Below are 22,709 nucleotides of genomic sequence, written 5' to 3' on the forward strand. Positions count from 1 at the left end.
CTTTCCTCAATATCCATAGTAGCTGGATATTTTGAAAAATTAACATCATACCTAGAAAATACTATGTGTTTATGAAAAGTGAACAAAACCTAAGTAACTGCTCTGATTCTTATGATCATGTGTTTTATTTCACAAATGTCTTGAAGAACATTCTAATACAGAGTAAGACCTAATAATTTTCTTTTTAATATTTCTTTCTTTGGCTCTACTGGGTCTTAGTTGTGGCATGTGGAATCTAACTTGGGCCCTCTGCATTGGGAGCATGGCATCTTAGCCACTGGACCATCAGGGAAGTCTTCGCAGACTTGATAATTTTTAATTGTGTGCAAGGCAAGGTGTGCAAGGCTGCACACCTTGATAATTTTTAATTGTGTGCAAGGCTAGCCTCTAACCCTAGCCATCAAATGCCAGAAGTACTCTTTTATAATTGTGATATCCAAAAGTAGCCTGAGAGACCAATGTCACTCCTACTCCTGCATGAGATTCACTTTTAGAGCAACTGGAGACAAAGAACTGACAAAATGAAATGTTTGTTTATTTTGTAAATATTAATGAATATTTTATACATTGCATTTCTATATTTGGGATAGCATTTCTTATAGGTCCGTAAAACAGGCTCTTTATTATAATATATGATAATACAGAGAAAAGCATAATTGCCTGACCTCAACATATTTAAAGACTGAAAGAGACTATAATATTAATACAATCTACAAGCTAACAAGACATTATGATAGTAAGACATGGATACACAAGGAGAGAAACAATGTAATTCTCATAAATAATTTTTTAGTTTTTTAAATAATTATAACTTAAAAAGAAAAAAAGATGGATAAGAGAAAATTTAAAACAGGAAAAAAATTTGAATAAGTCACATATGCAGTATGTTGTCACTTTTCTTCCTCAAAATTAATTTCTGTGACTCAGCAATTTCAGTAATCATAAAATTCACAAGGATATCTTATTCATTTGATGAATTTGTGGATGCATAGGGTATAACAAATAAAGAAAAATCTTTAAATCCTAAACATTTACGTTGCTGGGGGAAGAAAAAAATTACCTTAATTCACTCATTTCTTCTCTTCCTACCAAGAATCACTTCAGGTTTTGAAGGATCAAATAGGAAACAGGATCAGTTCTTTGCTAAGTTTCAAGATTGTGAAACTTTGAGGGAAATAGTTGAAATGTGAGCATGAGGGAAAAAATCCACAGTCCTATGTTTCAATTTAGCAGTCTAATCTCATAGTCTAGCTTAATGGTTTTTCTATATATTTCTCAGAAGTTCTTTTTTTAGAACATTGTTTTTATTTATTTAAAGACACATAACTAAGGGAGGAAGGGAAATCTAAAATTTCAGTATAACTTTCTGTCTCCAAGGAAAATCTAAATTGTGGCCCAAGACAAGGAGAAATCCTTCAAAAAAAAGAAAGAGGGGAAATTTAATCACTTCCCTTGGGAACTAATTTTTATGCCTAGCAGCATATTGGTCAGGGTTATTCTCTAAGTTACAGTTTCACCATTATTTAGGTATATTTGGTAAGCTTTTTTTTGGAGATATTGAGGAAAGTGATCTCATCCTTAAAACTTATCTTTCAAAAGACAAATCCAGGTTCCTTGTTTAGTCACAGAGTTCTGTTTCTCTTGACGTCTAGATTAGTGACTTCCTATCGAAGTTTTGATAATCTAAAAAAGTGGGGGTTTTTTTGTTTTTTTTTATACTATTTTTTATACTATTCTCCCCCCTCATAGTATATATATAGAATAGTATATATATATATATATATATATATATATATATATATATTCTCTCCCCCCCCCTTTTTTTTTTTGTGTGTGTGTGTGTGTGTGAGGGTGTGAGTTGAATGGTCATCTCATCTGGTTAGCCAAGTGAAGTTTGTGTCTTTGATGTAGAATCATGACTAGGATTAACTTACCTAAGTTTAAGTGGAATGAAAAGAATTAGAGGGCTGAGTCTAGTCCAAAACCTAAGGAAAGGGCATGTTTCAAACTGAGGAAATGAAAATAAGGTAGTAAAACTCAGAAACCATTGGACCCATAGTACCGGATGGGCCAAGTAGATATTTTATATTGGAAAATAATGCAGTATTGCAACTCCAGGTAGATTGAACATCACTAGTCTTTGTATATGTATCATTCAGAGATGATAAGAATTAAACAAAGGCTGAAATGAATGCTCTGACATTTTACAGTCCTTTTGTTTGGTTCATCAAGACATGGTTTTAATCGAGTAATGAAATAGCCATTCTTGTTTTTACTGTCAATATTAAGGAGGTAATGTTGAATACTGTAGTCTGTGGCTAACGGCACAGAAGACAGTTCCATAGGTCAATTATCTTTTGCTTAAACCAGTGGCTTCCCCCAAGAACAAAGAGCAGCAAATCAAAGCAGCTAATCGCTGTTACACTCAAGAAGATTTCATTATAAAATGCAACATTGTAGTTACAGTCTCTTGAGTGTGCCACAGTGTACAAGTAATAAATCCGAAAGCACTGGTAGGGAAGGAAGCAAATAAGAATAACTCCTATAAAAAACAGATTTTTCAACTGAGCCCAGAACTCTTGATGAGATAGTAAGGAGTGTCCGAGCTTCCGTGCCATCAACACAATGATGATGATCTGGAGGACCAAGAGAATCACTGCGATGACTATGACAATAGCGACTATCATATAATTGATGGCTTGCACATATGCATGAGTAAGTTCTTTGTGGAATTTGAAACAGTGGTGGCTATCATAGCCCTCATGAATTCCATACTGAGAAACAACCAGGGGTACCACAATGATAATCACCAGGAGCCACATGGCCGTGCTGGCAGCCACAGCATGTAGTTTTCTGTAGAATTCCACTTTGTCCTTGTGCTTAAAGAAAATGAGGTACCTGATGACTAGAATCACCATGTAGAACAGGAATGTGAGGTACATGTGGATGTGCAGCATGGCACTCACAAATCTGCAGAAGGACCACCCAAATGTCCAAGTGTGCTTGATGAGGTAGGTCAAACGGAAAGGCACTGTAAGCAGAAAAGCGCTGTGGACCACCACCAGATTAATGACTGCTGTGGTGGTCACAGACCGGGTGTTCATCTTCACAAGTAGGAACAAAATGGAGACGATGCCCATCAGCCCTCCAACAAGCACTACAAAGTAGAGCCTGGTTAAATGGGGTGTCAATATAGGGTCATCGCAGGAGGAAGTATTGTTGGCAGCCATGCTTCAGAAGTCACCTGGAAGAGATAAAGCACCAGTGTAACTAACAAGCTTCCAGAATTTTGTTCATATTTTGTTGCCATTAGACTGGCAGTGTGACTTTGTCATTTTTCTGTTTACATGATGTAAACCTTATGTGCTTTAAGAATGAGAACTATTGTCATATGCATCTCTAGGTACTCTACACTGAAAACACAGTAAGTCATTGATTCTTGACCTTTAATAGGTTAAAGACCACTTTGAGAGGCCCCCAGAGATACATGTATATCTATACAGTCAAAACTATTTGCGTAAAACTTGATTTCAGACCATTTGAAGTTGATACATGGATACTAGTATTGCAGTAACCACTGTGGCGGAGGGGTGGAAATATCCTAAGATGGACAGAAAGCAAAGTAGATTCATTAAGTACACAAAATATTTTTTTCTTTTAAGTATCATTCTAATTCTCTAATTCCTTCCAACTCATCAGCAAATGATCCAAGAATATTTATACTTTATTTCTTTAAGATATGATTTGTTTGGCAAAAAAAAAAAAAAAAGACTAAATCAAGGCAGCAGAAAGCAATAGGAGGGTTTATCTGAATTTCTCATCGCAGTTACATTATCATCTAACAGTGAGCGCTTGACTAAGTTCTTATCATGGGCCCCCCGAGACCATAGCATGTCTCCCAATTTTCCCATCACCCACCCTTAAATTCATAAAAGAACCACTATCAGTTTTCCTCTGGACTTCTGAAAGATCCTTTCCCTATGTAGTCTTTGTCCCTTCTAATTACTGTGTGTGTGCCCAATCACTCAGTCGTGTCTGACTCTTTGCAACCCCATGGACCGTTAACCCGCCAGGCTCTTCTGTCCATGGAATTTTCCAGACAAGAATACTGGTTGCCATTTCCTCCTCCAGGGGATCTTCCCAACCCAGAGACTGAACCCCTATTTCTCGCGTTTCTTGCTTTGGGAGGCAGATTTTTAATCACTATGCCACCTGGGAAGTGATTTAATTATTATCTACATTTTAAATTGCTATTTACTAAATAAAAGACGTCTTAATTTTTAATTACACTAATCAAGTCACTTTACTTTATTTAAATTCCTTCAGTGGCCTCCCATTTCTTTTAAGGTAAAAACAAAAATTCTTAACATCTAAAATGTTCTGGATTATAGCAAAATCCAGTCCCTTGAGACCAGAGTCAAGAAATAGTCTAGAGGTTAAATTGACAGGATTTGACATTAATTGTATATGGAGAAATGAAGGGAAAGGAAGTGTCTCAATCACTCCTAGATTTCTTGCTTGAACAACTGTGTGATAAGAGGTCTGTTTACTAATACCAGGGAAACCAAGGATCAAAGTTAAGGAAGAATAGTAATTGAATTATGTGGTTAATCCCTGACCTTTGTAACACATTCACAATTATTCTATTCATTCTTGAATGTCTCTTCGTACAATCAAACTTACAAAGCAATAAAAATGAACCAACTGCTGATATAATACTGATGAATCAAAAAAGCATCATACTAAATCATGTATTCTCAATTGGGCAATACTGCCTCCAAGGGGAAAAATGTTTGTTCTGGGGGTGTGAAAAATTTTATTTTTAGTGTATAAAATGCAGGTATGCATGTAGTATATAAACACACAAACAGTGTATCTGTGGTATTAAAATTTCATAAGAGGGGGAGAGATAATTAGGAAAATAGATATAGAAAGGCTCTTTAGAGGGCCAGTGATAAAGTGGAGAACCATACTAAATAAAAGATGCCAGCCACAAAAGACCACATGCTGAATGATTTCTTTTTCTAGAAAATCAAAACCAATATGACAGAAGGATCAGTGTGTCTCAAGGCCCAGTTTTCAGGTGAAGGGACTGACTTCAGAGGGGCCTGGGGGAAATTATGGGATGATGGGATGTTTTATATTGTATTGTAGTTATTTGTCAAAGCTCAATGATCTGTACAGTTAAATTGGTGAATTTTCTTGCATATAACTTATACCTCAATAGGACTAATTGAAAAATAATAATAACCTGGCCCCAGAGAGCCTCTGCTTTCCTGGGTATGGAATAGGATTTCCATGTAACTGACATTAAAGCTTGTCGCCTGTTACACTGGCTCTGTGTGATGTGTAATCGCTGCACTCACCTTTTATTTTTCTCTGTAGAAAAGTAGCTCCATCAGGTAAATGTGAAATTACATTTTTTGTGTGTCTGGATCAAGGAGGAATGTGCCATCATAAGTTCTGTTTGTCATTTTTTTCCCACTTCTTTACCTAGAAGTTTCAGCTTCTAAAAGAAGAAAATATGATCAGTTGCACATCATCTGTCTCAAGTCCTCCTTTCTCACCAACTGCCATAATCTCTCTCTTTCAGATAAAAGAAGTTTATGTTACATCTCTTGTATATAACAGGCACTACATGAGATGCTTACCTGAACATGGGCTCATTTAACCCTCAAATCAGTCCTGGGCTTTGTGTATTGATATGTATCACTATACTGATTTTCAAATGAAGAAACTCAGCCTTAGTCCAGATATCATTTGCCAAGTTCTTCAGAGTTACACACACAAACACTCAGAAATACACAAACTCCTGCATCATGGAGAAGCAAGTTGTGCAGCTTCTAACATAAGAAGGAGGGGAGGCTGTGAAGATATTTGGTTCTACTCACATAGCTGTATGCCAATATATCTTAAAATCTGCTCTTCCTTCTTTTTGGATTTCTTACTTTCCTATTCCTTTTACTTGGTTTGCAGCAGATCCCATACATTAGCTCATTCAACATCCGTTCCAACCCTTTCTGGTCTGTCAGGAAATTTCTGTACAGTTTTCTGCCGTTATAGTACCTGTAAGTGAGTTCATTTCTACCAGTTTGTTGCACTACTGCAAAACTTGGAGGCAAGTGAAGGATGTCAGTGTATAGAGAGATTAGGTTATTTGGCAAGACAGTGGTAGAAATGTCTGCTTTCTCTGGGACAGTAGTGGCACAGGAATCCAGTACTATACATCATGGACTTCAGAAAAAAATAGTCAATGATGTTTCTCCTATTAATTTCATGGTGGTATTGGATATTTTTCTGTGTCTATATGGATCATGTCTTTGTAGCAGCCAAGCCTGGTTCCCAGATATTCCATAATATTTTGTAACTTGTTACCTTCTAATAAACATCTTCTGCTTAGACCAGCTGAAGTGGGTTCTATTGCCTGCAATTAACAACCATGATATACCTTGTTGATTCCTATTCTAAGGATCAATTGAATCATCATTTCTCCCGGGAAGCCTTACTAATCCCCATTCTCAATTCAGGTTGTATGTAATCCCCCTTTGTCCCATGGAACATACCAACCATGCTTACCTCTACTACGTCACTCAGTTACTTCTGCCTTCTGAACAAGATTGAGGAGGGAAGAACTGAGCTTTCCTTTGTATTCATATAATCTAATATTTAAATTAATGTAAACATTATTATTGAAAACTAACATACTTATAGTACAGTGCTCAGGTATAGGTATACAGTTCAATGAATTTTAACCATACCATCACCAAAGGCAACCACTATCCTGACAGCTAAAACCATATAATAGGTTTGTCTACTTTGAATTTTAGGTAAATTCAGTGTCCTTTTTTTGTGTGTATCTAGTTTAATGCACTCAGCATTATGCTTAAGATTCATTCATGTGTATAGTTTTATTTAGTATATTGTATCATTGCATGAATATTTCACAATTTATCCATTCTATTGTTGATGGACAATAGCATTATTTCCATTTATAGAGCTGTTATAAATAACACTATAAACCATAAGCAATGAAAAGACAACCCAGAGAATGGGAGAAAATATTTGCAAACATTGTGACCAACAAGGGATTAATCTCCAAAATATACAAATAGTTCATGCAGCTCAATATAAAAAAAAAATAAACAACCCAAACAAAAAATATGCTGCTGCTGCTGCTAAGTCGCTTCAGTCGTGTCCGACGCGGTGCGACCCCATAGACGGCAGCCCACCAGGCTCCCCCGTCCCTGGGATTCTCCAGGCAAGAACACTGGAGTGGGTTGCCATTTCCTTCTCTAATGCATGATAATGAAAAGTGAAAGTGAAGTCGCTCAGTCGTGTCCAACCTTCGCGACCCCATGGACTGCAGCCTACCAGGTTCCTCCGTCCATGGGATTTTCCAGGCAAGAGTACTGGAGTGGGGTGCCATTGCCTTCTCTGAAAAAATACGCAGGAGATCTAAACAGACATTTCTCCAAGGAAAGTGTATATGTGCTTGCTTCGGCAGCACATATACAAAGAAAGTATATAGATGACAAAAAGCACATGAGGGTGTGGAGAAAAGGGAGCCGTCCTATACCCTTAGTGAGAATGTAAATTGGTACAGCCACTAGGGAGAACAGTACGGGGGGTTCCTTAAAAAAAATAAAAATAAAGCTACCATATGATCCAGAAATCCCACTCCTGAGCATGCATCCGGAGAAAACCATACTTCTAAAAGATACATGCACCTCAATGTTCATTGCAGTGCTATTTACAGTAGCCAAGATATGGAAGTAACCTAAATGTCCATCAACCAATGAATGGATAAAGATGTGGTACATATATATACAATGGAATATTATCAGCCTTAAAAGGAATGAATTAATGCCATTTGCAGCAACATGGATGGACCTAGACATTATCATATCAAATGAAGTAGTTCACCCAAAGACAAATATCATATGGTCTCACTTATATGTGGAATCTAAAAAATGATACAAGTGAACTTATTTACAAAACAGAAATAAACACAGACTTAGAAAAGAAACTTATGGTTACCAAAGGGGAAAGGTGAGTGTGGGGGATAAATCAGGAGTTTGTGATTAACATATACACAATAGTATATATAAAATAGATAATCAACAAGGATCTACTCTATAGCACAGGGAACTCTACTTAATACTATGTAATAACCTATATGGAAAAGAATCTGAAAAAAAATAGATATGTATGTATGTGCTAAGTCGCTTTAGTTGTGTCTGACTCTTTGCAACCCCATGGACTGTATGTAGCCTGCCAGACTTCTCTGTCCATGGAATTTCCAGGGAAGAATACTGGAGTGGGTTGCCATTTCCTCCTCTAGGATATCTTCCTGACCCAGGGATCAAAACAGCACCTCTTAAGTCTCCTGCATTGGCAGGCGGGTTCTCTACCACTAGCGTAACCTGGGAAGCCAGATATAAGTATATGTGTAACTAAATCACTTTCCTGTACCCCTGAAACTACCACAACATTGTAAATCAACTATACTCCAATGTAAAATAAAAACAAATAAATAAATAATGCTAGTTTGAACATTCTTATAAATTTCTTTTGTGAAAATAAATATGCATTTCATCTTTTGTGAAAATAAATAAATTCCCAAATTCTGTTGGGAATTTACCTAAGTGTGTAACTGATGGATTGTAGGGTGTGTATTTGTTCTTTTCAGTGAAACCCACAGTTTCTGATATAAATTCTCACTAACAATACAGGAGAGTTTCAGTGCTCCACAGTCTCCAGAATATTCAGAATTTTCTGTCCTTTTAATTTTTGCCATTGTAGTAGACGTCGTTGTATTTCATTGTGGTTTTGATCTCCATTTAGCCTACTGAATAATAAAGATGAGCACATTCATATGTATCTGTTGGACACTTAGATATTCTGTTTGTGAAGTGCCTGTTGAAGTCTTTCACCGTATTTCTATTTGGTCGTCTGCCTTTTTCTTATTGATTGGTAGTAGTCTTTATGTAGCCTAGATATCACTCCTTTATTAGAGATATGTATTGTAAATATCTTCTTCCACTTTCCTTTTAACTTCTTAATAGGTATCTTTTGATGAACAGAATATCTACTTTTTGGTATTACCAGTTTGTTAAATTGGTAATTTAACAGAGTCAGCACCTTCGTGTCCTGGTAAGGAGCCTGGCTACTCAAAAGTAATAAGGATAGTATACTATCTTAACCTAGTATACTAGTATTTTCTTCTTCTTCTTTTAACATATACAGTTTATCTAGAACTGATTTTTTAATATAATGTAAGGTAGGAGCCATGATTATTTTTTCCCATATGGATAAGTAACTGACTCAGAATCATTAATTGGAAATATCCTTCCCACCCTCGCTAAACTTTGTCATAAATCAGGTAACCACATATGAGTCAATTTAGCCCTTTTTAAAGAATCTGATATGTTCTGCTGGTTTATGGATCTACACATGTGCCAAAACCACACTGTTTAAATCACTATGTGGTATAGTAAATTTTCATATCAGGTAGTCTAATTTTTCTAACTTTCTTTTCCTTAAGATCCCCTGGGCTATACTTGATAATTCCATTTACTCTCTACTTCCATTTTATTATGTTATATACTTTAATTCTGCATACATTTTAAACTCCACAATATATTATTATTGTATTGTACAATACACTTGATAATCTGCATTTCCATACAAGTTCTAAAATCTGATTAATAAAACTTCTGGTGTTTTTAATGAATTTACATTAAAATTATAGATACTGATAGCTTTAAACAGATAGTAATAGCTTTTCAACACTGAGTCTTCTAATCACTGAACATAATATATCCCTCCATGTTTTTATATCCTCTTTAACTTGTCTCAATGATGTGTTGTGATTTTCTATATAGAAGTATTTTATATGTTTTTTAAAAAATATTGATCAAGATAATCATATGATTTTTCTCCCTTTTTTGTTTACTGTGGTGGACTAATGATTGATCTGTACCTGTCCCATACTTGTGAAGCTGGAATAAAACCCATTTTGAAGCAGGGTTCAATTCCTGGGTTGGGAAGATTCCCTGGAGAAGGGTATGGCGACCCATTCCTGTATTCTTTTCTGGGGAATCCCATAGACAGAGGAACCTGGTGACCTACAGAGCATAGGGTCACCAAGAGTCAGACGCAACTGAGCAACGAGCACACACTTTGATGTTACATATAAACTTAATTAATATATCAGCTTATTTGAAATGTTAGTATTTTGTATAGAATTTTGCTTCTCTTATGAGAGAGATTGATCTATAATTCTCTCCTCAATACCCTTATCAGGTATAAAAAGATTTTGCTAGTCTCATTAAATGAGCTTAGAAATGTTCTCTCATTTACCATTTTCTAAAAGACTTTGTGTACAATTGAGGTTATTTCTTTCAGTATTCCATGTATTCAACTGAGATCAAATTTATTTTTATTATCTAAATCTTTCATATATACACTGTTTTGTGGGGGTTTTCTGTCTCCCGATTCTAGCAGCAATTGAGAGTGGTTTGTTAAGATTTTATATTCTTATTATAGATTGTGCAGTATTCTTTTCATTCTGTCAACTTTTATTTCATATGTTTCTACACTATATTATTAGGCCATGGAAGTTTAAAATAGTGATTGTATATATTAATCATAAAATGTCCCCCTTTATTTCCAAAATTATTCTTCCTTAATATCTACTTTTTATAATATCCCAAGCCTTGTTTGTACTTTATATCTTTTTTCTATCCTTTTATTTGTAAACCTTTATGGTTCTAACATTTAAAATGTGTTTTTGTAAATATGATATAGTTGAGTCTTGTTTCTTAAATTCAGTCTAACAACTTTTATTTCAACTGTTTATTTACATTTGACGGAACTTCTGATTGAAGTTATGTCTAATATATCATCTTAATTTTATTTTCTGTTTGACTCAACCATCCATGTAATGTCTCTCTCCCTCTTTCTCTGCCTCCCTTTGAATTATTCAAGTATGTTTTATTTCATCCCTTCCTCCTCTATTAACTTCTTAGTTATATATTTTTCTACTTTTTTTGTAGTGATAACCCCAGAGATATAACATGCATCCTTTTACATATTATGGGCTTCCCTGGTGGTTCAGCAGTAAAGAATCTGCCTGCCAATTCAGGAGAAACAGGTTTGATCCCCAGGTCAGGAAGATTCCCTGGAGAAGGAAATGGCAACCCACTCCAGTATTCTTGCCTGGAGAATTCCATGAACAGAAGAACCTGGTGAGTATATTCCATGGGGTTGCAAAAGAGTCAAACACAACTTAGCAACCAAACAAGCCTAATATAAATTATTACTCTAGCCACTTCCCTCCTATTGATACAAATTCAGAACATTTTAATTCCATTTACTCTCTACTTCCATTTTATTATGTTATATACTTTAATTCTGCATACATTTTAAACTCCACAATATATTATTATTGTATTGTACATTTAATAATCAATAGATATTTATAGTTACCCACATAGTTTTCTTTCCATTGCTCTTTTTTTTTAAAAAAAATTTATTGACGTATGATTGCCATACAAAAAGCTATATACATTCATATATGCAATTCAATGACTTTAAATATAAGTATACACCTCAATCATCCATGCCATAAACTGGTCCATTGCCTTCAAAAATGTCCATATGACCCAGCAATCCCACTACTGGGCATATATCCTGAGGAAACCAGGATTGAAAAAACTCATGTACCCCAGTGTTCATTGCAGCACTATTTACAACAGCTAGGAGATGGAAGAAACCTAAATGTCAACTGACAGATGAATGGATAAGGAAGTTGAAGTTGTGGTCATATTACTCAGCTATAAAAAGGAACACATTTGAGTCTGTTCTAAGGTGGATGAGGTGGATGAACTTAGAGTCTATTATACAGAGTGAAGTAAGTCAGAAATAGAAAGACAAATATCGTATATTAACACATATATATGGAATCTGGAAAGATAGTATTGATGATCCTACTTGCAGGGCAGCAAAGAGGACAAAGACATTTTGGACACAGTGAGAATGTTAGACGGTGGGACAATTTGGGAGAACAGCATTGAAACATAACATTACCGTATGTAAAATGGATAGCCAGTGTGGATTCCATGTATGACCCAGGGAACCCAAAGCCAGTGCTCTGTGACAACCCAGAGGGGTTGGATGAGTAGGGTTCAAGAGGCAGGGGACATATGTATACCTAATGCTGATTCATGTTGATGTCTGGCAAAAACCATCACAATATTGTAAACTAATTATCCTCCAATTAAAAAAATTCATCCTGCCTTCTTTACTTCTTATTATGTATGAAAACTTAACATAAGAGCTATCCCCTTAGCAAATGTTTAAAACTACAATACAGTATTGCTAGCTATAACCTCTATGCTTTACAGATTTCTAGGATTTATTCATCTTGTATAACTAAAATGCTGTACCCTTTGACTACCACTTCCCCGCAATCCCTGCCTTTTCATTTTGTTGATGGCTTCCCTTGCTGTGCAGATACTTTTTAGTGTAACATAATCCCACTTGTTTATTTTTGTTTTTGATGTCACATCCAAGAATTCTTTTCCCAAGCCAATGTCAAGAGGCTTTTACCAAATGTTTTCTTCTAGGAGTTTTGTGGTTTCAGGTCTTACAATTCAGTCTTTAATCCATTTTGAGTTAACTTTTGTGTGTAGTATAAGATGAGGCTTCAATTTCATTCTTTTGAATCCGGTTTTCCAAGACCGTTTATTGAAGAGAGCTACCCTTTCCCCATCATGTATTGTTGTCAAGGATCAGTTGATATACATGCATGGGTTTACTTCTAGGCTCTCTATTCTGTTCTGTCTGTATGTCTGCTTATTTGCCAGTAGTAAACTATTTGCATTACATTGTAATATGTTTTGTATTACAGCTTTGTATAGTAGCTTTGAAATCATTTTGAAATCGTTTTGAAATCAGAAAATGTGTTGCCTCCAGCTTTGTTCTTCTAGTTCAAAATGACTTTGGCTACTCAGAGTCTTTTTTTGTTTTATACGGGTTTTAGGACTTTTTTCTTTTTCTGTAAAAAAAATGCCACTGAGATTTTGATAGAGATTGTATTTAGTCTGAAGATCACTTATACTAGTATGGATTACTATAAGTAGTACTTTTATTAATATTAAGGCTTTTAATCCAGGAATGCAGAATATTTCCACTTATTTCTGTCTGCTTTAATTTCTTTCATCACTGTTGTATAATTTTCAGTGTACAAGTTTTTTACCCCTTTGGTTAAGTTTATTTCTATTTTATTCCATTTTTTCCTGCTATTGTTAATGGGATTGTTTCCGAAATGCAACTGACTTTTTGTATGTTGATTTTGTATAGAGTAACATTGATGAATTCATTGATTAGTTCTAGCAGGGTTTTCTGTAGAATCTTTACAGTTTTCTACATATAATGTAATATTATCTGCAAACAGGCAATTTTACTTCTTTCCAATTTAGATGCTTTTTTGTTTCTTTTCCTTGATCTTTTTATTTTTTTAATTGCTTTTAAAATTTCTCTTTAATTTCAGTACTATGCTGGATAGAAACAGCAAAAATAGGCATCCTTGCCTTGTTCTAGATCTTAGAGGAAAAGATTTCAGCTTTTCACCATTGAGTCTGATTTTAGCTCTGGATTTTTCATATGTGGCATTTATTGTGTTGAGGTAAGTTCCCTCTACACATAATTTTTTGATAGTTTTTATCATGAAAGTGTGTTGAATTGTATCAAATGCTTTTTCTGCATCTCTTGAGATGATTGTGTGATTTCTATCCCTCATGAGGTGTATCACATCGATTGGTTTTTTGTATATTGAACCATTCTTGCATAGAGGGATAAATTTCACTTGGCCATGATGCATGATGTTTTCAATGTACTGCTGAATTTAGTTCGTTAACATTTTGTTAAGAATGTTTGCATTCGCGCTCATCAGGTATTGTGCAAGCCTCCCAGATGGTCTGCCTTAGCCGGCAGCTGCTGCCCTCCGCCCTATCTTTCAGCTAAGCTGTGCCATGCACTCTCTCAGTCGGCCTGCAGGGGACACTCACTCACATCGCTGCCAAGGAACCCGGCTCCACTGTGGTAACAGAAAGAGAAAAGAGAGGTTTAAAGGCTCTTTCTTCCTAGAGCATGTTCTTCTTTTGTAAGACTCTCTTCCTCTTTGCCCCCTTCTCCATGGCACTTTCTCTTTTTTGTTCTCTTGAAGACTGCTCCATTCCACAGGATTGTCCTCCACCACCAAGATGATTCATTGGCTTTTGAAAGCCAAACAGATCTAGAATGGAGCCTATAGAAAGATGACAATGAAGCAGTAAAAGCTTTTGAGAGTCACAGGTAGTAAGGGAGATCAGATACAGATTTGAGCCCAGTTTCTTCCCAGAAGGAAAAAAAAAAAAAGAAAAAAAAAACAAAACAATGTATCCAGGAAGTATTGCTGTGCATGTGGGATATGACTCCAGTGATTAACAGACATTTTAAATTAGTTAGCATAAAAAATTTCTTTCTCCTCTCCTTCTTCCTTTCTGAGAATTAAGAGAAACACTTAAGTTTCCCACATACATGACTTGCTTGTAGCTGTGACTGTGTATGTCCAATATCACCCTGTCAGTCACTTCCGCACCAGTGTAGGGACAGGGTCATGCCACATGTTCACAATATCCCAATGCTTAAGAAGAGATGAGCACATGGATGAATAGCACTATTTTATGAATATTACATTAGGGAATTATATTCTGCAAATGGAAGTTGAAAGATTGAAATCTGCAGACAAGTTCTCACTTGCATTATGAGCAATGTCATATTTTTCTTATGTCAAATTTCTTTCTATGGTTTACTTCAATAACAACATCAATTTAAACAAAGTAAACAGATTTGTTTGAACCTGGACAGTTAAATCTTTCCTGATCTATTACTTTATGTGTTAGAGTTGGATACCCACAAAGAGTGGGGGTATCTCAAGTTTTTGCACAAAATTGGAATTTCAAAGCTTAAAAGTCTTAGAAAGAAATGCCTTCATTTCAAAAACTTTGAGCACACACAAAAATAGTAAATGCCATTCAGAAATGTTTCCAGCGCCTCACTGCAGAACAATAGCTTGCTAGTAAGAACAGTCCCTACATGGGGAAAATTGAGAGGATGTCTGAGAGAAGCAGTGAAATCTGTGACAGATGAGCCTGGAAGACAGTACCTGGGGACCTGGAACAACAGAACCAGCACCCACAGTCACAGTGCTCACTCAAGAGCAAGCTCAGCCAAGGGCTTTGATGCGTGTTACATACAGAACTCACCAAGCAAGGTTCGATAAACCTCTACAGATAGTGCATAGTCTCTTATTAATTGAGAAGCTGTTTCTTTCCCTGAATGTCAAGTTTAGATGCTGTGTGTTTGGATTTTTAAGTATTCAGGTTCAGGTTTGGAAATTTGCCCTGTGCTTTGGGACAAAGGCATTTTGAAGAGGATGCATCTGAAACATAGAAGACAGCCAGATTAAATGTTTGAGGCACACTAGGTACTATTATTTAAGAGCTCTAACTCAAATTAATTAATTAATTTTTAAAAAGACCACCTCACCCCCAATTTTTGCAGAAAAAAATAACATGAGCCCCAGCCCAATAACTTACTGCATGGTGTGTGTGTGAGGTTGCTCAGTCGTGTCCGACTCTTTGTGACCCCATGGACTGTAGCCTACCAGGCTCCTCCGTCCATGGGATTTCCCAGGCAAGAGTGCCGGAGTGGGTTGCCATTTCCTTCTCCAGAGGATCTTCCCCACCCAGGGATTGAACCCGGATCTCCCGCATTGTAGGCAGACACTTCACTGTCTGAGCTACCAGGGAAGTCAATACTGCATCGCTACCAGTGGCTAAGTGGTAAAGAATCTCCCTGCAGTGCAGGAACGACAGGAGACATGGGTTCAATCCCAGATTAGGAAGGTTCGCTGGAGGAGGGCATGGAAACCCACTCCAGTATTCTTGCCTGGAGAATCCCCATGGACAGAGGAGCCTGGTGGGCTACAGCCTATGGGGTTGCAGAGTCAGACAGAACTGAAGTGACTTATTAGACACACATGCATGCACAAGTGGCAAGTATACCTGTAATGATTGAATGAGGTTGTGAAAGATAAAGGGAGAAATCGAGAAAATGGGGGACAGAAGGACAGAGAAGCAACAGGAAAAGTGAAAAGAATAAGGAGAAGAAGGCAGAGGGAGAGAAGAAGAGGAAGAAGAAAGCAGGCTCTAAGAATCCCAGCCAACCGTGCCATCATCTCTTACAGGCCTTGAGCTGACTAGTATTTTCCTGGCATCAGAGTCTTTATACCTGGAAATAATACAAAATATAATAATTTACCCAGTTGATTGTCTAATATAATATGAACTGGTTACAAAAGAGTGCAGTTGACCTTTGTAAGCCTGAAAGAAAGTAAGTGATATAGTTTATGCTTCCATGGAGATGACCCATTTGTAAATCCAAGGAGCCAGGGAATTTTTTAGAGCAATATCTATGGCACTTATTTGCTGCTGTTATTCGGATATGTCACCCATATGTCTTCACTGTGTTTCCCCTTGCCCAAATACTACCCAGTTCATTCTCTCCTGCACATTCCTGAGGTCCAAATTCAGGCTCTTTTTCCTTCAGGCCCCCACCCTTCACCCCCTTATACATGCTCAGCTGCTTTCTTGCTTCACCTAAGCATCCCATTCTTTTTTTGTTTGTTTGTTTCTTCCTTAATTCCCATTTTAATTCTTTATTTTAGGCATGTGTGTATCTGTTTTTAATGTTGAATTTCTTTCAGAACTAATATTTTTTATAGTAGGCACGAGTTTTTAACTGAATGGGGAGATAAGGGTGGAAAAACCACCTTGATCTTATTAAGCATACCTTTGGAAGGACCAAATTTGGATCTAATTTCATAGCTGACGTCAGGATCTTGGAATAAACATGGCCCAAAGCACAGTCTCCTAAGAGAGCAGGACTGCCTCCCTGGCCCTCCCGAACCTCGTTACCCTGGACAGCGAGCTCCTCTTTATCTCTGTGATTGACCCCTGAGGCACAGGTGAACCTCAAACTCCAATCTCTGCCTCCTCTCATTCTCCTAATTTGGGGGAATTCCCTGGTGGCCCAGTGGTCATTGCCCTTGGATGGAGGACTACCTCAATATCAGCAGCAAGACAAGAAGTGGCTTCTGTGGCTGTTTGATAAGGAATCCATGATAGAACTAACATCAGAGGCCAGTCTATGCAATGAGAATCCTAAAAAAAAAATTGTAGAATCCTACAAAATGGCATTAGGCAATCTACATCCTCATGAGTGCATAGATTACAGGTCTCGGGACCACCCCTCCTTTCAAGAAGAGCATCTAGAATCTACTTTGGGATTTCTCACTTCATTTAATAAACAAATCACATCATTTAAAGTATCTTTCATATAGTAGGTAGTTAATAATAAAACATATCCCATCCCTCCCTGCATTTAAATCTCCTTTTGTCTGGGAGGGGAGAAAGTGGTACATAAATTATTTGTCAATACAACAACACCTACAGGTACATTGAAAATGCCACAAGAATTCAGAAAGGGGAGTAATGTATTTAACAAATAGTGGAAACTGAAGGCATCAAAATGTCATAGCAACGGATAATGCTGGGGCCCAGGTATGTACCAGGTGCTGGATCCTGAAGGATGCACTGAAGTTCTAGATGCAGAGAGGAAGAAGTAGAGTACTCTGGGTGAAGACGAGAGTCTCAGAGAAGGTATGGATGCATGTTCAGGAAAATACCAATAATCTGATATGCCAGGAACATTAGCAAAAGAGTAGAAAAATAAGTGAATATCTATAGATGAGGCCTACAAAATAAACATATTCCCACTCTGAGGATTTCCTATTGTATCCTGAAAATTATATGAGATTCAAAATTTAAAATATCAACATTTTAATATTTCAATTGCAAAAGCTTACTTTTGGCAACAGGATGAAGGAAGGATTGGAGGAAGGTAGAAAAAAAATTGACACTATAGTAGGCTAGTATGCTGATTAAGTTTAGATGCTACATGAACTGGTACAAGTTGATACCACCTAGGAAGATTAACCCCCAAATTAAACAAAAATTGAAGACTCTAGGGTTGGAGAGGACATTGTATACTTCAGGTGTATCAGTTAGCAAGTAATGACATCTATATGTCAAATCAACAATAAAAAGACAGGAATAATCACTAACATTTAAAGAAAACAAATGCCACGTTAAAAAAAAAAATCAAACTCCTCAGGCAAATGAACTAACAGACTAGCTAGTTGGCTGAAAGGACAAAGGATGAAAAGTAACTTTAAATGTAATCAATACCCGCAGTAAGAAAAGAATGATGTGAAAGAAATTCTATTATAGTTATTGAATAAAAGATGTAGCAGAAACACAATTGGTGAGCTTATAAAAATGTTCAGAAAGATTCTCACAGATGGAACAAAAAGTAGCCAAGAGAGAATACTGAAAGGGAATGCTACAAATCACTTAGGATAAATCTAAAATTCCAGCATCATTTGGAGAGAGCAGAATGGAATGGGATGCTCAAATAATTGAAGACCATATCCTACAATAAAAAAGATGACCTCTTTGTGTTAAAGGCTCTTACCCAGTGCTGAGCTGAATTAATAAAAGAAACTCACGTTAAGAGACATCAAGATGGAATTTCAAACCGCAAAGAATAGCACACTTGTGTATCCACTTGGATGTCTAATAAACATCTCAAATTTAGTATATCCAAAGCTGAACTCCTATACCTTCCTTCTCCACCTCCCAGACATACATATAAACTTGTTACTTTCAAAGTCCTTCCAGCCTTAGGTGATAGCAACTCCACTCTCTACTGCCTGAGTGAAAAACCTTAGTCATCCTAGATTCCTCTTTTTCTCCCCAAGTTGGTCTCCAATCCTAACCTCTTTTCTTCAAAATAATTAACATAGAATCCCTGGATCAGATTTTTTTTTATAAAGGACATTCCTGGGACAATTGACAAAATCTGAATAGAATGTATAGATTAAGTAACAGAATTACATCAGTGTTGCTTTCCTGACTTTGGTCACTGTATGTGGTTATATAAGAGAATGCACTATTCTTAGGAAGTGTATACTGCATGTCACAGAGATTAAAGCATCATATCTTCAACTTATTTCCAAATGGGTCAAAATATTATAATACGTACATGTAAAAAGTGAAAGGCAAATGTGATAAATGTTACAACTGGGAAACTGGGTTAAGGATATATTGGAGTCCTTTGTACCATTTGTACAATGTTTTCAGAAATACAAAATTTTTCTATGTTGAAAAATACGAAAAGATAAGTCTAAGTTGTGTCTTCTCTTCACCACTTACATTGCTACAGCAACTGTAATCCAACCCACACCGTGCTCCACTAGGACTATTATAACAAATTCACGAATTCTCCCTCCTTTCACTTTTGCCTCCCCTGTAGTCTATTCCCCAGGCTTCCGAGGTGGCTCAGTGGTAAAGAACCCGCCTGCCAATGCAGAAGATATGGGTTCGGCCCCTGGGTCAGGGAGATCCCCTGGAGAAGGCAGTGACAACCCACTCCAGTATTCTTGTCTGAAAAATCCCGTGAACAGAGGAACCTAGCAGGCTATAGTCCCTGGAGTCACAAAAAAGCCGAACACCATTTAATAACTAAACAACAGCAACAGTCTATTCCTGCCGAGCAACTGAGGTGATCTTTCAAAATATAATTCAGAAGGGGTTGTTTGTCTCATCACAACGCCCTGATGGCTTCTCATTTTTCTCAGGGTCAAGTCAAAATTTGGAAAATGCCTAATATGCCCTAGAGGGGCATATTAACCCTCTCCCCCCATCCTCTCTTTCTTTGATGTTATCTCCTGTAACTCTCCCTTCTGCTGGTGTATTCCAAGTAAACATAATGGGCTTTCCCTCAAGCTTCCCTGATATGTCCCCACCTCAGGGTCTTTGCACATGAAGTTTCCTCTTTAGGACTGTTCTCTCCTCAGATATCTGCACACCTTGCACCTTCACCCTCATCACATCTCTGACCAAAGCTACTTCATTGATTCCTTTCCTTTCTATTTAAAATGTCAACACTTGACCACTTCTACCCAGCACACCTCGTCCTCTTTTTATTCTTTTCTTCTCCACAGCCTTTATCACTGACATGCCATATGTTTTTGTTGTTTGTTTGTTTGTCTTCTTGCTCCCTCCACTACGATTCAAACTCCTGAAGACAAGAAATTCTGTTTTGTTCGCTTTTTTACCTCCAGCACTGGAAATAGTGCTTTGCATATAATACCTTCTTAATAAATATCAATAATTGTTGAAGGAATGAAATGAAACATACTAAAAATTCTCATAGAGGGGGGAAAAAACCCAGATACTTTATAAAAGGCTTTAAGACAAATCAGCATCAGACTTTTGACATATTGAATGCTGGAGAAAACATCTGAATGGCTTTGAAAGACAGTTTTGAATGTAGAAGTCTGCTTTCAACCAAACTACCATTTGAGATGGAGAGAAAAAGCAACATGTATTCTGATACATATACACTCAGAAAGTTTACCTCTCTCAGATTTTCCTTGAATGATTAATGGATATTCTAAAAGTGAGAAAAGCTATGTGGGATACCAAAAATAAAGTAGTGGGGGAGTGACGCCAGCATCACAGTGATGGGAAAGGCTCTCTTTGTTTCTCCCCCTCAAGCGACAACCAGTAAAACATCCACAGCTCAACAAAGGTGTCTCTGCCCGACGCACCAGGGTGCTGGAGCATTCCACATATCTGTACATCTAAAAATGAGGAGACTAGGACAAACAGAGGAGGTAGAACCAGAAACACAGTGGATATGGCGCCTGCAATCCCAGCTCACCGGCCGCAGCAGCTGAGCCCAGAGCCCAGAGAACCCAGGAGCAGACGAGGAGCAGGTGCAGACAACAGTAGCCTCCCCGCCACCATGCAAGCACAGCCAGAGGAAAATGGGCAGCAGTGAGTGGCAGGGCCCATGTCTTTGTCCCTTGTCACAGAGACACCCAGGAGGCCCTCTGCCCTCTGCCTGCAGCAGCAGAGCCTATGAACCTGACTGAACCAGACATGGCAGAGGCGCCTGCACCAGCCAGCTCCCTCCACCTTCCCCTTCCCCTGTGGTCTAGGAGCCCACAGCTCAAAAGATCCTGAGCTTGGTGGTAGAGCCCACGGTCAGGTGCCCCAGCCAGTGATGCCAGTGACACCAGCAGCAAGGCACCACTGATCCATCCTGGAGGGAGGTACGGCAGTGATAATGAGGGCCTGGGCCATTCCTGTGACAGAGGCCCTGAAGGGTGAAAAGTGCCAGTTCTCACATTTAACCAGAGGCAGCGCGGGTAAAAGAAACCAAAATCATGGTATGGCGCCACCTACTGGAAAGCAAAAGAAAGGCCTCTAATTTCTAGATGCACCAGCTGAGTTCTTAGAGACAAGTTAAAAAACAAAGCAAAAGGAACTTTACCTAAAGAAAGATGTTGAATAGTTCAGATGCACCAGCAAAGGGACAAGTCATCAAGCAGCATGAAGAACCAACGTAACACTAGTACTAGAAAAGGAAAACGGCAATTCTCCAGAAACCAGACTTTAAGTCACAGAAGATTGTGATCTAACTGATAGGAGAAGTTAAAAAAAATTATTATGAAGAAACTCAGTGAGCTACAAGAAAAGTCAGAAAGGCAGTTCAGTGAGCTTAGGAATAAAACTAACAATCAGAGGGAAAACTTTACCAAAGATATTGAAACACTAAAAAATAACCAAACAGAAATTCTGGAGCTAAAGACCTCAATAAATAAGATGAAGAATACATTAGAAAGCATTAGAAATAGAGTGGACCATATAGAAGAGGGAATTAGTGAGCTCAGAAATAGAAATCTAGAAATGATACAGATAGACGAGGAAAGAAAATTGAGATTCCCCCAAAATGAAGAAATTCTCCAAGAATATTCCAACTCTTCTAGGAGGGGCAACATTAGGGTAATGGGTATACATCCTAGAAGGAGAAGAGAGTGATTATTTAAAGAAATAATAGCTGAGAACTTACCAAACCTGGGGAAGGGACTGGATATACAAGACTGTGATGCTAAAAGAATATCTAATTAGTTTAACACAAAAAGACCTTCTCCAAGACACAATATATTAAAACTATAAAAAGTCAATAACAAAAAAAGAATTTTAAAGGCAACCAGTAAAAAATAAAAGGATTGTAATCTAAAAAGAAACCCCCTTTAGACAATCAACAAATTTCTCAGCAGAAACTCTGCTGGCCAGGAGGGACTGGGATGACATTCTCAAAATGCTGAAAGATAAAAATTGTCATCCAAGAATACTCCATTCAGCAAAATTGATTCAGATACAAAGGAGAAATAAAGACTTTCCAAGACGAACAAAGGCTGAGGGAGTTCATCAACACCTGACCTGCTTTATGGGCCTTCCCTGGTGGCTCAGACGGTAAAGAATCTGCTTGCAATGTGGGAGACCCGGGTTCCATTCCTGGGTCAGGAAAAACCCCTGGAGGAGGAAATGTCAACCCATTCCAGTATTCTTGCTTGGAGAAGCCCATGGACAGAGAAGCCTGGTGGGTCCATGTGTTTGCCAAGAGTTGAACATGACTGAGTGACCCACTTTATAAAAAATATTGATAGGAACTTTTCTATCACAAAC

General features: G+C 37.5%; 1 protein-coding gene across 4 annotated transcripts in view; it reads right to left on the bottom strand.

Annotated features, from left to right (window-relative positions):
- Positions 1-514: 514 nt before the first annotated feature.
- GPR141 (G protein-coupled receptor 141) overlaps positions 515-22,709 on the bottom strand; it is a 53,130-nt gene continuing 30,935 nt past the window's right edge. For 3 of the 4 annotated variants that reach the window (XM_043463185.1, XM_043463186.1, XM_043463187.1), the window contains exons 2-3: positions 5,367-5,509; positions 515-3,244 (exon numbers count right to left, since the gene is read on the bottom strand). In XM_043463185.1, coding sequence (XP_043319120.1) covers positions 2,319-3,230 — 912 coding nt within the window. In that variant the 5' untranslated portion in view covers positions 3,231-3,244; positions 5,367-5,509 and the 3' untranslated portion in view covers positions 515-2,318. Of the gene's footprint in view, positions 3,245-5,366; positions 5,510-21,510; positions 21,568-22,709 lie in introns of those variants that run through there. The other variant, XM_043463188.1, reaches the window with a different exon arrangement.

This window comes from Cervus canadensis, chromosome 3, assembly GCF_019320065.1.
Source record: "Cervus canadensis isolate Bull #8, Minnesota chromosome 3, ASM1932006v1, whole genome shotgun sequence".
Lineage (NCBI taxonomy): Eukaryota > Metazoa > Chordata > Mammalia > Artiodactyla > Cervidae > Cervus > Cervus canadensis.